This window comes from Mustela nigripes, chromosome 17 (genome assembly GCF_022355385.1).
Source record: "Mustela nigripes isolate SB6536 chromosome 17, MUSNIG.SB6536, whole genome shotgun sequence".
In the NCBI taxonomy this organism is placed as follows: Eukaryota; Metazoa; Chordata; class Mammalia; order Carnivora; family Mustelidae; genus Mustela; species Mustela nigripes.
The window spans coordinates 33,143,696-33,156,971 of NC_081573.1; the positions used below are offsets into that span (position 1 = coordinate 33,143,696).

Genomic DNA, 13,276 nt, shown 5'->3' on the forward strand with positions numbered 1-13,276 from the left:
CTCAGCATGCCTGGGGATGGATGAATCGGTCAACCCCGCCCTGGACGGTGCGCTGCATAAGGCTCGGTAGGCAGGAGGAGGGGACTCAGCCAGGGCTTCTCCCAAAGGGAAAAGGACTTGGTCCTGTTGGGCCCACCAGTGGAGTGAGACCCCTCCCTGGATCCTGGGGAGCTGGAGGTTGGCTTCTGGGAGTGGTGGCCAAGATGGAGGAGGTGAAGGGGAGGTTACGAGAGAGAAGGGGACACCCAGGCTGAACTGGTGAGGACAGGACAGCAGGACACGGTCTGGTTGTTTGGGAGGCAGAAGGGACCTCTCTGGTTAGGCTGCCAAGATTTGGATCCTGTCCCCACTGCTTCCTTGGTGTGACTTGGGCAAAGCACATAACCTCCCCAAGCCTCTGTTCCGTTGTTCGTACGGTGGGACTAGGACCTACTCTGAGGTGTTCAGGTGAAACAGGCTCACACAGCCCCTGCTCTGGACGGGGAGGAAGAACAGGCCCAGCGGACCGCAGAGGCCGGGGCCGGCGGGAAGGAGGTCACTGGCAAGGGTGGAGGCAAAGGAAGGCGATCCTGTCTCTTCAGCCTCCGGTGCCAGGAGCTGCTGTAGCGCCAGCCGCCTGGAGACAAGCCCCTTCCTGCTCCCAGCCGATGTCCTTTATGAAAGGGGGAAGTAAAGCCCCCATGGGTGCTGAGGCTCTGGGGCCACCTGAGTGGGACAGCAACCAGGGAAGGCCCGGGAGGGGCTGGTTTTTGATTCCTGGGGGCGCAGGGCTGGAAGTAGTTGGAGAGGCAGCCCTTGGGCTCACACTGCTTGGATGCCTGTGGTCTGTCAGCCAGGCTGTTTTCCACCAGCTGAGAGAGGGGAGGGAGAAAGGGCCTGCCTTCTTGTTGAGAAGGAAGAACCGTGGTCTGGGAGCAGGAAGGAAGCCGGTGTCCTCGCCAGGCGGAGCCAGGGTAGGAAGGCGCGGGAGGTGTGCTCCAGAGAGAAAGGGGCCTGGGCTGGCTGGATCCTAGGTGGCCAGGGGGCTGGGACGCTGGGGAAGGCCAGGAAGGGGCTCCTGGTTTTCCCGAAGAACAACTGCTAAGGCCTCCCCAGAGCGGGGAACTTGCCCTTTCTCTGCCTAGTCTTTATCTGCTCAGCACCCAGCCCCTTTGAGGCAGCTCCCTGGTGGTCTTGAGGCAAGGGTCCGGCGCTTTCAGTGCCCCAGCCTCTTGGGTCATGACCCACTCCTTCCAACCTGGGATGGCAGCCTTCTCTGGGCACCCTCAGCCTCCAGAAGCAGTGCCCCCTACCTTGTGTGATGTGGGCCATGTCCCAGTGGGAGTGGGCCTGGAGAGTCTCTGAGCCTCTCTCACCCTGATGTCACAGGAACATTTCTCCACCTCTGGCCCATCTCTAGCCCGCATGTCCCCACACACCAGAGGCTGCACTGCCTGGCAGTTCAGCATCGAGCCCCTGGGCCCCATTGAACCCGTTCAGACCCCAGCTCCTCCTCTGCCTGGCTGTGTGACCCACGGCAGCTTGCTGAAGCTCTCTAAGCCCGTTTCCTCACCTGCACCGTGGAGGTGCTGGAACAGAAGCTGCTGCTAGAAACACTGAGGATTCAACCAGATTGGCACATGAATCGCTCAGCACGGTGCCTGGCACACAGCAAGCACTCGAGGACTGTGGGCGGCCGGACCTTCTGGGTACACCTCTGGCTAACACCAAGCACGGTTAGACCCGAGGCAGACGGAAATAATCTGTGCAGTAAGTGCTACTTTTATACAGCAGCAGTGAGGCGGCAACACTGGGTGGGGCGTCACCTTCCCTGGCCCAAGACACATGCACACGCGTGCACGCCCACAGACAGACACCTGAGAGCATGTGGTGGGAGGCTTCACTCTCCCGTTCACACACACAGCCCATTTTTCCAGAACAGGTTTCTGGGTGGCATAAGGGAGACTGTGATGCGCGGCCTCTGCCCTCCCAGAGCCTGTAGTCTGGGGCGGAGGGGATGGTGCGTGGCGGGGTCTGTCTGGTAAGCAGCCGCTGTGAGGCACGGCCATCACACCTGGGCTGACAGAGGCCTGGCCTCACAGTGGCACCTAACCCAGCAGGCTCAGGAAGGCACCTTGGAAGGGAGATGTCCAGGTTGAGACGTGGAGGATACTAAGAATTAGCTACATAAAAAGCATGCATGCTTGTGCTGTGGAGTGCCCCAGGCAGAGGGAATAGCATAGGCAAAGCCCAGGAGGCATGGTGTTTTGGACCTAACTGGAGGAGCGGGGAGAGGGGGTAAGGGAGCGCCAGCTACCGCAGGGCCTTGGAAGGCAGTGAGGAACCTGGATTTTCTCTTGAGGGCCATGGGAGGCTATTGAGGGTATGAAGAGGTTCAGAAAGGGCTAGAGGACCCTCTTCCTTCCCTCTGCCCAGAAGCCCTGGGTCTTGCCATCCATAGCTCGTTGCTGGTTTGCTATCTAGGTATCTGGTGTCCTAGTGGAGGGCGAGCTGGGACTTAGGACCCTGGGGAATTCCCCCCACCCTAAGGGTCTTTGGCAGCCAACTTCCAGAAATAAGCCAGGGAGCAGCTTCCCCAGACTCTGCCTGGAACTGTTGTGGTTGGTTTCTTACAGATATGATCATGTATTAAATGCTTTAGGGGAAATGGCTATTTATAGTCCCAGGAGCCTGAAGAACCTCTGGGTAAAGGCAAAAGCTACTCCATCCTTGAACTGTTGGGTGCTTTGCTTTGTGGTTGAACCTGACAGTGACTGGCTGTGTTTCTGGCGCAGGGACAGGGTGTCAGACCTGAGAGATGTGGAAGAGGGTGCAGAGGAGACCTCCCCCAGGGGTAATGCTGGCAGGGGAAGTGGAGCTCCGGGCTGGGGAGGGCCTTCGACCTGCTTGGGACAGAAGGTGTAGATGCTCAGTTGTGTCTAGGAGCTGTGGCTGGAAGGGTATACCAGGCAGGAGGAAGGGCACAGGAAGGGCACGGAGGTGGGAAAGCTTGGGGGGGGCGGTGTGCGGTAAGGGATACCAGGGTTGTCTGCAGGGACAGCAGAGCCCTTTCCCGCCTACTCCTGCCCAGTTCTGCCCCTCCTTCTTCTTGTCTACGGCCCCCTCCCATTTCTGTTTGGGGGTGCGGCTGTAGACCCTGGCGTTGTAGTGGAACATAGAGGCTCCCAGACAACCTTGGCTCCGCCTGGGGGTGCGTGAGAAGCATGGGACATGTTAGCTGCAGGTCCCTTGCCAAGGCTGGCCCAGCTGGGCAGAAACTGAGATCAAGCACGTGGCTGTGGGTATTGCGGCTAGCTGGCGCGCGGGAGTGAGGGTTAATGTTTGGTGCCATGGCTCGGGCTCTTCCCTGGGCCACTATCCTAGACAGTGAGCCCATCTCAGTGGGATGTGGGGTGAGAGGATGCAGAAAGCTCCTCCCAGCTGGGGCCCATTACTGGCGAGGTCAGGCCACCAAAATGGGGGTTGGGATGACGGGGACACTGTGGAAAGAGCCCCAGCTTTGGAGTCGGCAGGCTTGAGTTTGGATCAGAACTGTACCAGTTTCCAGCATGTCACTGAACCGCCGATTAGCGCCTTTCCTCAGCTCTGGAACAGATTCACAGCGTAAGGATGTTCAGGGAGGGTCTGTGCACTGCCGCGCATTAACAGGGACGTTCTTACCCAGTCAGGTGGTGGTCATGGTCCTGTGGGAACCCAGACACTGTTTGTGCCCACCTCCTTGGGAAGAAGGATCCAAGGCCTGAGGCTCCCATCTCAGAGTACAGACATGTGACTGAGTGAGAGGAGAAAGCTGAGGGCTGGGTGGGGAGGAGGGTGGGAGGCCAGCCCCACCCCGAGTGGTGAACCTGCTGATGAAGGCCAGGCATTCTCCCTCCTCGTCTTCCCTCCAGACAGCTTAGGTGCCCCAGAAATCTTGCCCTGGACTATTTCTGGCAGGATGGAAGTGGGGTTACTCGAGGGCCACTTAGGGAAGGGGTGCTAGAACGATGGTGGGCTGGGGGGGGGGACAAGGGTGTAGATGGGCTTAGAAGGCCCCCCCAACCACAGGGATGGGGGTGCTGACAGCTGCTGCCCTCCACTGCAGGGATGCAGGCTGCCATCTCCATAGCAACAGGTATCCCCAGCACCAAGGGCTCTGTCTCTTAAAGGCACAGTGCAGGTGCTGCACTGCTACGCCCACTGGGCATAGAGGGTTTAAATGGCAGGTCTACACCTCTGAGTGGCTTGCTCACTCCTTCCAGGGCTGTGCATGGGGGACAGGCAGGACAGCAGGGCATCCCAGGGGGCACTTGTAGCCTCTGTATGTTTTCCAGGGAGCAGATGGCTTTTCTGGGTAAGGAGGTGGCCAGGCATTGATTTGGGGTCTGGCTTGGTTCTGCCCTCCGTGACCTGGACTAGTCTGGGCCCTTCTCTCTTCTCCTAAGAGCCAGAAGATCAGACTAGAAGGTAAAAGCCTCAAAGAGTAGTAGGGCCATGTAGGGCTGTTCTGTTTATTTTACAGATGGGCAAAACCAGGTTCCTCAAAAAGGGGTCAGAGGGTGCTAAGCACAGTGCTGAGTTCACAGTAGGGTTTCAGCCGTAGTATCCTGGGGCCTCTGCCTAGATCATTCAGGGATCCTTCTCAAACCTCATGTGCCCAGGCTGTCCTGGTCACAGTTCATGCTGTGGCCATGCATGCCCATGCTAATTATTCAGTATTTTAAGTAATTTTTTAAGGAAACAGTACAGTCCACCGTGAGTGAGAAGTTACCACTCACCATATGTAGTATAACGGTAAAAACCAACACCACACCCTGTACCTGGTTGTTGAAGTCTAGCCAGAAGCTCGTCCCCTGAGGCTCTGCTTCTCACCTGCTGATAAAGGAAGCACACAGGACCCGAACTGAGACTGCCTGCTGAGGACAGGCTGTGCAAGCGAGGGACCGCAGCGGAAGTTATTTTGTGCCTTGAGGCTGTGTCTGCTCTGTGATGCCCTACTCCACTTACTAGCAGCCGGGGCCACACAGACGGGGCGGGCCAGAAGGGCGGGCCAGCCACACAGACGGGGTATCTTGTGTGTGGGTGGAGCGGAGAAGGCGAGGCTGGTCAGAGATGAGGCAGCTATAACATGCTGCCCTTCCTGGCCATGGGCCTGACTGTCAGGAACACGGTTCTCGGTCATGGAGGGCTGCTGTGGGCCAGGCATGTCTTCTCTGAGAGGTACAGCAGCTGTCCCCGTGCAGATGACGAAGCCGAGGCATGGTGACATTGGTCAGTTGCCCAGGGTCCCACGGCAGAGTAACCAGAGGGCCGGGCCTGGAGTTTGGGGCTCTGACTCCAAGCTGCAGAGTCTAAGATCTCAGCCAGGGCATGAGGAAGAGAGTGGTCTATGCGGGGACCGGGTCAGGGTTCAGCCGTGGAGAGGCCTGCCGGGGTGGTGTGCTGACAGCGGGGGCTGGGATTTGGCTACAGCTGGGGAAGAAGCACTGCCTTTCTCCCAGGGGTCAGAGGATTTGGGGGAGGCAAGGGAGGGGGAACCAGGGGCCTCAGAGCACCCGGCTGCCTCCTCCCTGCAGCAGTACTTCATCCTCCTCATCATCACGGACGGCGTCATCAGTGACATGGAGGAGACACGCCACGCCGTGGTGCAGGCTTCCAAGCTGCCCATGTCCATCATCATCGTGGGCGTGGGCAACGCTGACTTCGCCGCCATGGAGTTCCTGGACGGGGACAGCCGCACACTGCGCTCGCACACCGGGGAGGAGGCGGCCCGTGACATCGTGCAGTTCGTGCCCTTCCGAGAGTTCCGCAACGTGAGTGTGGGCCTGGGCTGCGGAGGAGGCGTTTAGGGGACACCAGCAACCAGAGTTAGTAAGGATGAAAGTCTTGGGCTCCTCTGGTTTCCGCTCCATTGACCGTGTGCTGCACAGGGCCTGCCCCCATGAGGTCCTCCGAGCACGTGAGCACTGGCTTCAGCAAGCTCATGGAACCCAGGGAACAGTGCCCAACCCACACTGGGGCTCTAGGGCAGGGTTTCATGGAGGCCCTGCCCTCCGACCAAGGCCCCGAACCAGAACTTGGAGTTATCCAGGTAGGGCAAAACATTCCAGGCAGATGGAGGTTGGGGGCGGCTGAGAGCAAAGGCCAGGAGTCAGAGAGACTTTCGTGGTAGGCGCAGCTCACCCAGCCTCCTTCACAGATGGGATGGCCTGCTCCATGGAGGGGACTGGTGGTACCACCTTGTTCCTGGAGTTGGCTCTGGGCCTATCTGCAGGTAACCCAGGGTCTGCCCACCGCGTCACTGCCTAGCAGCTGGATCCACCAGGATCCCAGAGGGAGCAGTTTCAGACCCCTGTCACCTGGGGGCCTAACTCTTAATTAACTAGAAGCTTACTGTGTAGCCTTGGACAAGTCACTGACCTCTCAGACCTTGGTTCCCTCAGCCATAGAGCCTCTTGGGCTTGTGTGGCACAGATCCCACCAGCCAATCCTAGCAAGAACTTATCACTTTGTTATATACCCAGTAGTGCTCACAGGTCTGCCCAGTGTCCTCTGGGTTTTACCTGAGGTGGTCCAACTCCATCCTCTGGAGCCTTAGCTTCCTGAGGACAGATGCTGGGCCACAGGCCTCCATTCATGCACAGGACACTGAGTAAGCACCTCCCCAGGGCTGGCCTGGGGCTGAGCATTCAGCAGTGAGCCAGACACTCCCAGCCCATTTATGTGGGCCAAGAAGGTGCTCAGGAAGTGTCTGTTAGGTGAGTAGGCTGGGTGGCTCGCCTCCACTGACTCGTTCCCTGAAAAGCCTCCCACAGACACATTCATCCTAAGATGCGATCCCTAGGCCTCTCAGGTGCTCAAGGAAAGAAAGAGACTTCACATAAAGGAAAAGTACTGCTAGCAGTGGGGTTTCAGGCCCTGGACTGGGACAAGGGTTGCAAGTTCTAGAGCCCTGGCCCTCAGCCCTGATTCTGTCCTCCAGGGCCATCCGTCTTCTCTAGGAGCAGACTGGGCACAGTGTCTCTCCCCACAGTCTTCCACTGACCTTTCCTTTTTCCCCTCTCCACCTCACCCTCGGCCCCGCAGGCAGCGAAAGAGACCTTGGCCAAAGCTGTGCTGGCGGAACTGCCCCAACAAGTCGTGCAGTATTTCAAGCATAAAAACCTGCCCCCCACGCACTCGGAGCCCGCCTGAGCGCCAGCCCGGGCCCAGCAGCAGCATGCCGGCTGGGCCTCCCGCCCTCCCCAGGAACGTGCACGCTCACCCTGCTTCCTTGTGGGTGGCCTTGTTTTTAACCGATCCACGTTTTCATTTTTTACAACCGGACTTCCACTCCCCCTCCTTCCCCCAGCCCAGCTGGGCTTCCTTTGTTGGAGCCGACAGATGATGCTTCCGGGCCAAACTGGCTTCCTCCCTACCCTTAAGTATTGAATGTACTTTGTATAATTTTAGTGGAATTATTGTTATTAAAGAGAAAATTTTTACAATCCTAACTGGCTTTTTCCAAGTAACTAGCTACAGACCCTGAAGGAGTGTGTGTCCCAGTGCATACTTTGTGTCATTGCCTGCACCTACTTCCTGCTTTGTTTTTTTATACTGTGACTGTGTTCTATTTGTTATACTCAGGGTAATAAAGGAGTTTCCAATGTCCCTGTGTCAGTGCCTTCCTCAGCTGGGACCTGATGGGCTCACTGATCTGGGGAAGGAAACCTAAAAAGCTCTTTCCCCCAGCAAGGTGGGACCATCGTTTCTTCGCGGGGGCACACGGTCCACACGCCCAGTATTCACTCTGATAAACCGGCATGGGACTTGGCACAGAGCACAGGCTCCATAGGTAACTGTGCACAGACAAAATGCCCTGGGCCCCCGCTAGCAACCGGAGCCCCTGCAGAGCCTACAGTGGTCCCAGGGGCCTCAGGCCTAGCCACTAGCCCCTGTGCCCCAAGCTTCTGTGCATCCAATAACAACGGTTCTACTAAGTGCTGTTTCCAGCTCCACATTAAGACCTCTGCAGGCATAATCTTGATGAACTCTTCCAGTAGCCGATAGCCTATGCCTGTGACCATTGCAGAGATGAACTGAGGAGAGCAGCTCATCCAATCCCACAGAGGCGGAGCCAGAACTTATATCTGGATCTGCCCGATCCCAGAGCCTATACTTACTCCACAGCATCTTCCTCTGACTCTGCAAGGGAGTCTGCTCGACTTGCTAATGAATTTGTCCTTTCTCTGCACTGAATCCAGGAGGTCTGTTATCTTGATCCACTCTCCCACGTCAGTCATTGTCACTGGGGCCTGCTAGACCTGGGCGCCCACCAGCATGCCACCTCTAGCCTCATGCCTGGTAGCCTCAGGAACCCGTGTCTACCTGGTGAGAGCGAGTGAGGGAGACCTTCATCCTCAGCTTCCAATGCCCTGCTGGTTCTGTTGCCACAAGTCAGCTGAACTATCCTTTAGGGACACCTTCATTTCTGAGAGGGCTGCAGGAGTGCACAGAGCCCCATTTCCCCAAGGACCTTTGGGAAATTAGAGTACAACAGCCCAGGGAGATAGCTGGCAACACGGGATAGAATTGCAGGGTGAGGGCATCTGGCTTCTTCGGTCTGGGCCTAACCCCTGCTTGGGCCAGCTATAAGACTGTGTGTCAATCAAAACAACAGCCCAAGTCTGCTTCTCTGCCCACTGCTCAGCAGCTGGGGTGAGCTGGATGTCACATCCAGAGAAGTTTGTACCCATCCAAACCTGGAATAATCTGTCAAATTCTGCAGTCAAATGCTTTACCCCTAAACCATACCCCCTAATCTGTCAAGCTATGATTTACCAGAGGTCTCTAAAGGGAAGCAGCTTTCTCCTCCTTAGCCCCCAGGGGACAGGCATATTGGGGGAACCACTTCTCATGCAGATCTCTCTTCTATACCTCCCTGTGGGAGGAATTTACCAGACTGGTAAAACTGGACAGACAGACATCAACTGGGCCATGGGTTGAGTCCCTGCCTTATGCTGATATCCATCCCCAACACTCAAACTCTTATGGACCCCCTACCTCGGGTGTGGTGGCCATGGCCCTCACCTCCAGGTTTCACAGGAGCAGACCCCAACATCTCTTTCTTCCCCCTTCTCTGCCCAGGTTGAGTGGATCAAATAAGCAAGTCCTCTCCCAGTTGGCTCAAGTTCACAGGGGAAAGCAATGTACCTGACTCCTGACCAGGCCAAATCACCACTTAAAACAAAACAACAAACCAAAATAAGTCCCAGGGATGCAACGTACAGTATGGTAACTACAGTTAATAACAACACTGTATTATATATCAGAAAACCACTAAGAGCATAGATCTTAAAAGCCCTCATCACAAGAAAAGTGGATAGATCGTTCGGCAATACATACAAATACTGAACTGTACACCTGAAACTAATGTCAATCATACCTCAATGAAAACAAACAGACTTGGTGATGTTGATGCTTGGTTTCTGGTACATGGACAGCAAGCTGAAAAGTGAACTTGGAAATGGAAAAGATCCCTTCACCCTTGCATCACTGCTGCTAAGGCCTGGACACTAGCATTTGTTTTAAAATTTCCACTGAAACCAGAGAAGGCCATACTGAAAGAGTTAAAGGCTCAAAATTCTGGTCCTCTCAACTGTGCAACTTCATGCAAGTCACTGAACCACTATGAATTCCGATTTTCCCTATAAAATATAGAGAAGGCTGTTTCACAGGACTTTTTTTTTTTTTAGGATGAAAGACGCTACAGTACACAAATGTCCCAAACCTGGGCACGGAATGGCTCAGTTAAGCGGCTGTCTTTGGCTTAGGCCATGATCTCAGGGTCCTGGGATTGAGCACGGAGTCGGGCTCCCTGGTTAGCAGGGAGCCTGCTTCTCCCTCTGTCCCTCTACCTCTCCCCCCAAAATAACTTAAATCCTTAAAAAGCAAAAACCAAAACCAAACTGTGCCTGGCATACACAGCAGGCCTCAGTATCAAATGAATGAATGAAACAAATCCACATACGGCATAATGATGTGCCTATTACCGAAACAGCCAGTATGAAGCCCTGCCAACAGCTCAGAGCTGTCTCTGCGTCTTGCTGCCCTTCTCCTCCACAAAGCTCTGAGGCTGGGCCACATTCTGCCTGTCACTGCTGTAACACTCCCATTCTCCTCACCCATAGCTCCAGCAGGTAAGGGAGCAAAACGTCAGCCCTTGCCAGCATCACTAAGGCATGAATGTGCAACTGGCTTGTGTTCACCCTGTGACTACAAGGATGTTGCCAAGATTCTAGCCTCCCACCAAGCAGAACTTACATTCCATACTGTTTCACGTAAGTAGGCTGGGCACGCCAGAAAATCAAGACAACACTCAAGTCCAAATGATGGTGCACTGCCACTGAGCTCTCCTTGTTGTTTTTCTGGAAGGGGCTTAAGACAACAGCTGAGCCATATACCCACGAGTAGGATACCCGAGCCAAGGAACCGGGTGTGCCTAAGCAATTAACATTTAGCTGAGAGGGAAGCGTACAGCAGAAGCTGGTGGTTGGAGCTCCGACGACCAGATCTGACCCTTCATCATGTTGGTGTTCTAGCTGTAACTGAGGAGTGCCAGTAGGAGGGGAAGACCTGTCATATAAATCCCCACTATGGAAGTTCTGGCCACCCTACCCAGAAACGGGGGAGGCCAGCACTATCAGGGCTACTGAGGATGGCTACCATTTACTGAGCACTGTGCCAGATCCCGCACCCAGTCCCTAAGCCAGGCTATCTTTCTCCCTCACCAGAAAGTTGTATCATCATTTCTATCCACCAACGATGGAACTGAAGCCCAGAGAGGTTAAGATGCTTGCCCCACTGACCCAGCTAGTAAATGTCTGGCTCCAAGCTCCTAACCACTGCAGTATAATCCAGGGAAGGGGGAAGTAGGCTTCGTTCTCAGGGAGAAGCAGAAGCATGGGGGGGGTGGGGTTCTGAGGCAAAAGCAGCTTGTCCTGGGTAGAAAGGAGGTAGCCAGAAGGGAAGAACCCACGGAATGAGGATGCAAAGAGCTGGCCCAGGTCACCCCCTAGATAAGGGACCAACTTCCAGTCTAAGACGCACCTGAAGCCAGCTCTTTTCTCTCCTACTGGTACCCGAGAAGAGGGAAGGGAATGGAAACAGATCACCAGCCGCCTCTCTGGGTCCAGTCACCTCAGCTCCCCTGCTTTTTATAGATGGAAAAATGGATGCTCTGAATTTCATGCTTTCTCCCCACCCACGTGGGTAATAGGGCCAAAAGTCGGAAGTAGTTGATAGGACATGGCGTGACACAGGCTAAATAATATAGAGAAAACTGGCAAACAGGCTTTCTCCCTTGCCTGGTCCAAGAGTTGTAAGAATATTACCACTCAGGGGCACCTGGGTAGTCGGTTAAGCAGCTGCCTTTGGCTCAGGTCATGATCCCAGGGTCCCAGGCTCTCTGCTCTGTGGGAAACCTGCTTCTCCCTCTCCCTCTGCCTACTTCTTATGCTCTATCAAATCAAATTTAAAAAAAAAAATACTACCACTCGGGACAATGTAAGCAGGTTTACAGAAACCCCACCATACGGGTTGTCTTTAGCCTTTCTTTCCTAATTATAAAACCCCAATTATTTATTTATTCAGGCCTGAGGGCTGTACTTTATGGATTAAAGCAGTCCCTGTTTTTTCTATCCTTTGGGTTTGAACCAACCGTCTATACTGGCTGCTTTTCAAGGCTGCTTCCTCCCAGGGAGACCTAGTCTTGCTCTGCCAGTCATGGTTCTATGGGACATGGGTCTCCCAGGAGTCTACACCAACAGGGACAGTGAACACGATGAGACGATCACCACTGACAGCCTCCCGTGATACCAGAGAGCAGAAATCTCCCTCTGCGGAGCCTCAACCTTCTGAACACAATCTAGCTATGTTAGTAGACGGGGAGGGAGTTGGGACCCAAGATCCCGTATAGGAAAAGCAAGATCTTGTTCTCAGACAGGTGGATTAGCTTTCAAGTTTTAATCCCTATCACCTTTTGTCCCCTTCTCCTAACAAGAGAGGCCACAAGGTACAGTTATGGCTTCTTAAAAATCAAATCACAGGGGTACCCGGGTGGCTCAGTTGGTTAAACATCTGCCTTAGGCTCAGGTCATGATGGGATCGAGCCCCTCATCGGGCTCCTGGCTCAGTGGGGAGCCTGCTTCTCCCTCTCCCTCCCCACACCCCGCTCATGCTCGCTCTCTCAAATAAAATCTTAAAAAAAAAAAAAAAAAAAAGTCAAACCACAAAGAGATGGTGACTCTGACTCCTCGGTCTGCCTCCTGAAACGGCGTGAGGTTGCTCTGGGTACATGCTGTAATGATGACAGCTCAATCGCAGGAACAATGGAGCAGAGAAGCAGAAGGTGCCTACACAGTTTTACCTAAATGTCTTGTTTGTTAGGATGGAGCCGAGGCGCTTGTGCTGACAGTCAGGAACAATTAGCACGGTCCTGAAAAGGAAGAAGGATTCACAAGGCATCACTTGTGGGTGAAGGGAAGTCACCATCTGCTAACGGGCACCAGAGTGTCACTGCATTGGAAGGGGAGAGGCAGTGGGTTGGAGGAGATCCAGGGGCCTCTCTGCCCACATTAAAAATGAGTAGCTGCTCTGCCTGCCAGCACCACAGTGTCAACACATTCTGTGTGTGTCTCTCTCCGTCTCACACCCAAAAAAGTAGAAACAATTGACGTAGGAACCCAGGGGAAGAGAGAACTGTACAGACTCATTCTCCTGGAGCAGGGGAGCTTATAGATGTTTTTGGTTTTGCTTTTCAAGATCATGCCTCCCTCTAATTTCATCTCTCTCCATCCCGGAGGGAGAGCCTCTGCCTCCCTTAAGGAGACAGGTGAATAGTGCCTCAAGGTCTTGGCTGTGCACAGTCGTGAAACCGCCCTGTGCAGGAAGGCGGGGCAGAGGGGAGGAAAGGACAGGGCAGCACCTTTAGGCCACAAAGAGCTTCCACAGTTAGGAGCCTCAACTATAAATGTTCCAAACAGAGAGGGGCCTTGACAGAGCACAGAGTCGAGTCAGAACAGGCAGATATGTCCCAATGGCTGGCACTCAGAATTCCAGAAGCTGCTAGAAATAAGTCATCTCATCTACATACCTACAAGGGCTCCTGCTTTCTGGTCATGATGAAATAAGGTAAGGCCCATGTTTGTTTCTCTAAGGTTTAGGGTCTTAAATGGCATTGGATGGAGGGAGTAGGAGGAGAAGGAATAAGGAAAAACTCCACAATGAGTGCTGAGCGCTGAGTGACACCCCTGGCAGA

The 13,276-nt window shown here is 54.5% G+C and overlaps 1 protein-coding gene across 3 annotated transcripts in view; it reads left to right on the plus strand.

Moving 5' to 3' along the window:
• The window catches only part of CPNE2 (copine 2), a 44,486-nt gene extending 36,859 nt beyond the window's left edge, over positions 1-7,627 (plus strand). For 2 of the 3 annotated variants that reach the window (XM_059383873.1, XM_059383876.1), the window contains 2 exons: positions 5,556-5,792; positions 7,066-7,627. In XM_059383873.1, the coding sequence (XP_059239856.1) occupies positions 5,556-5,792; positions 7,066-7,173 (345 nt within the window). In that variant the 3' untranslated portion in view covers positions 7,174-7,627. The remainder of the gene's footprint in view (positions 1-5,555; positions 5,793-7,065) is intronic. The other variant, XM_059383875.1, reaches the window with a different exon arrangement.
• The last annotated feature ends 5,649 nt before the right edge of the window (positions 7,628-13,276 follow it).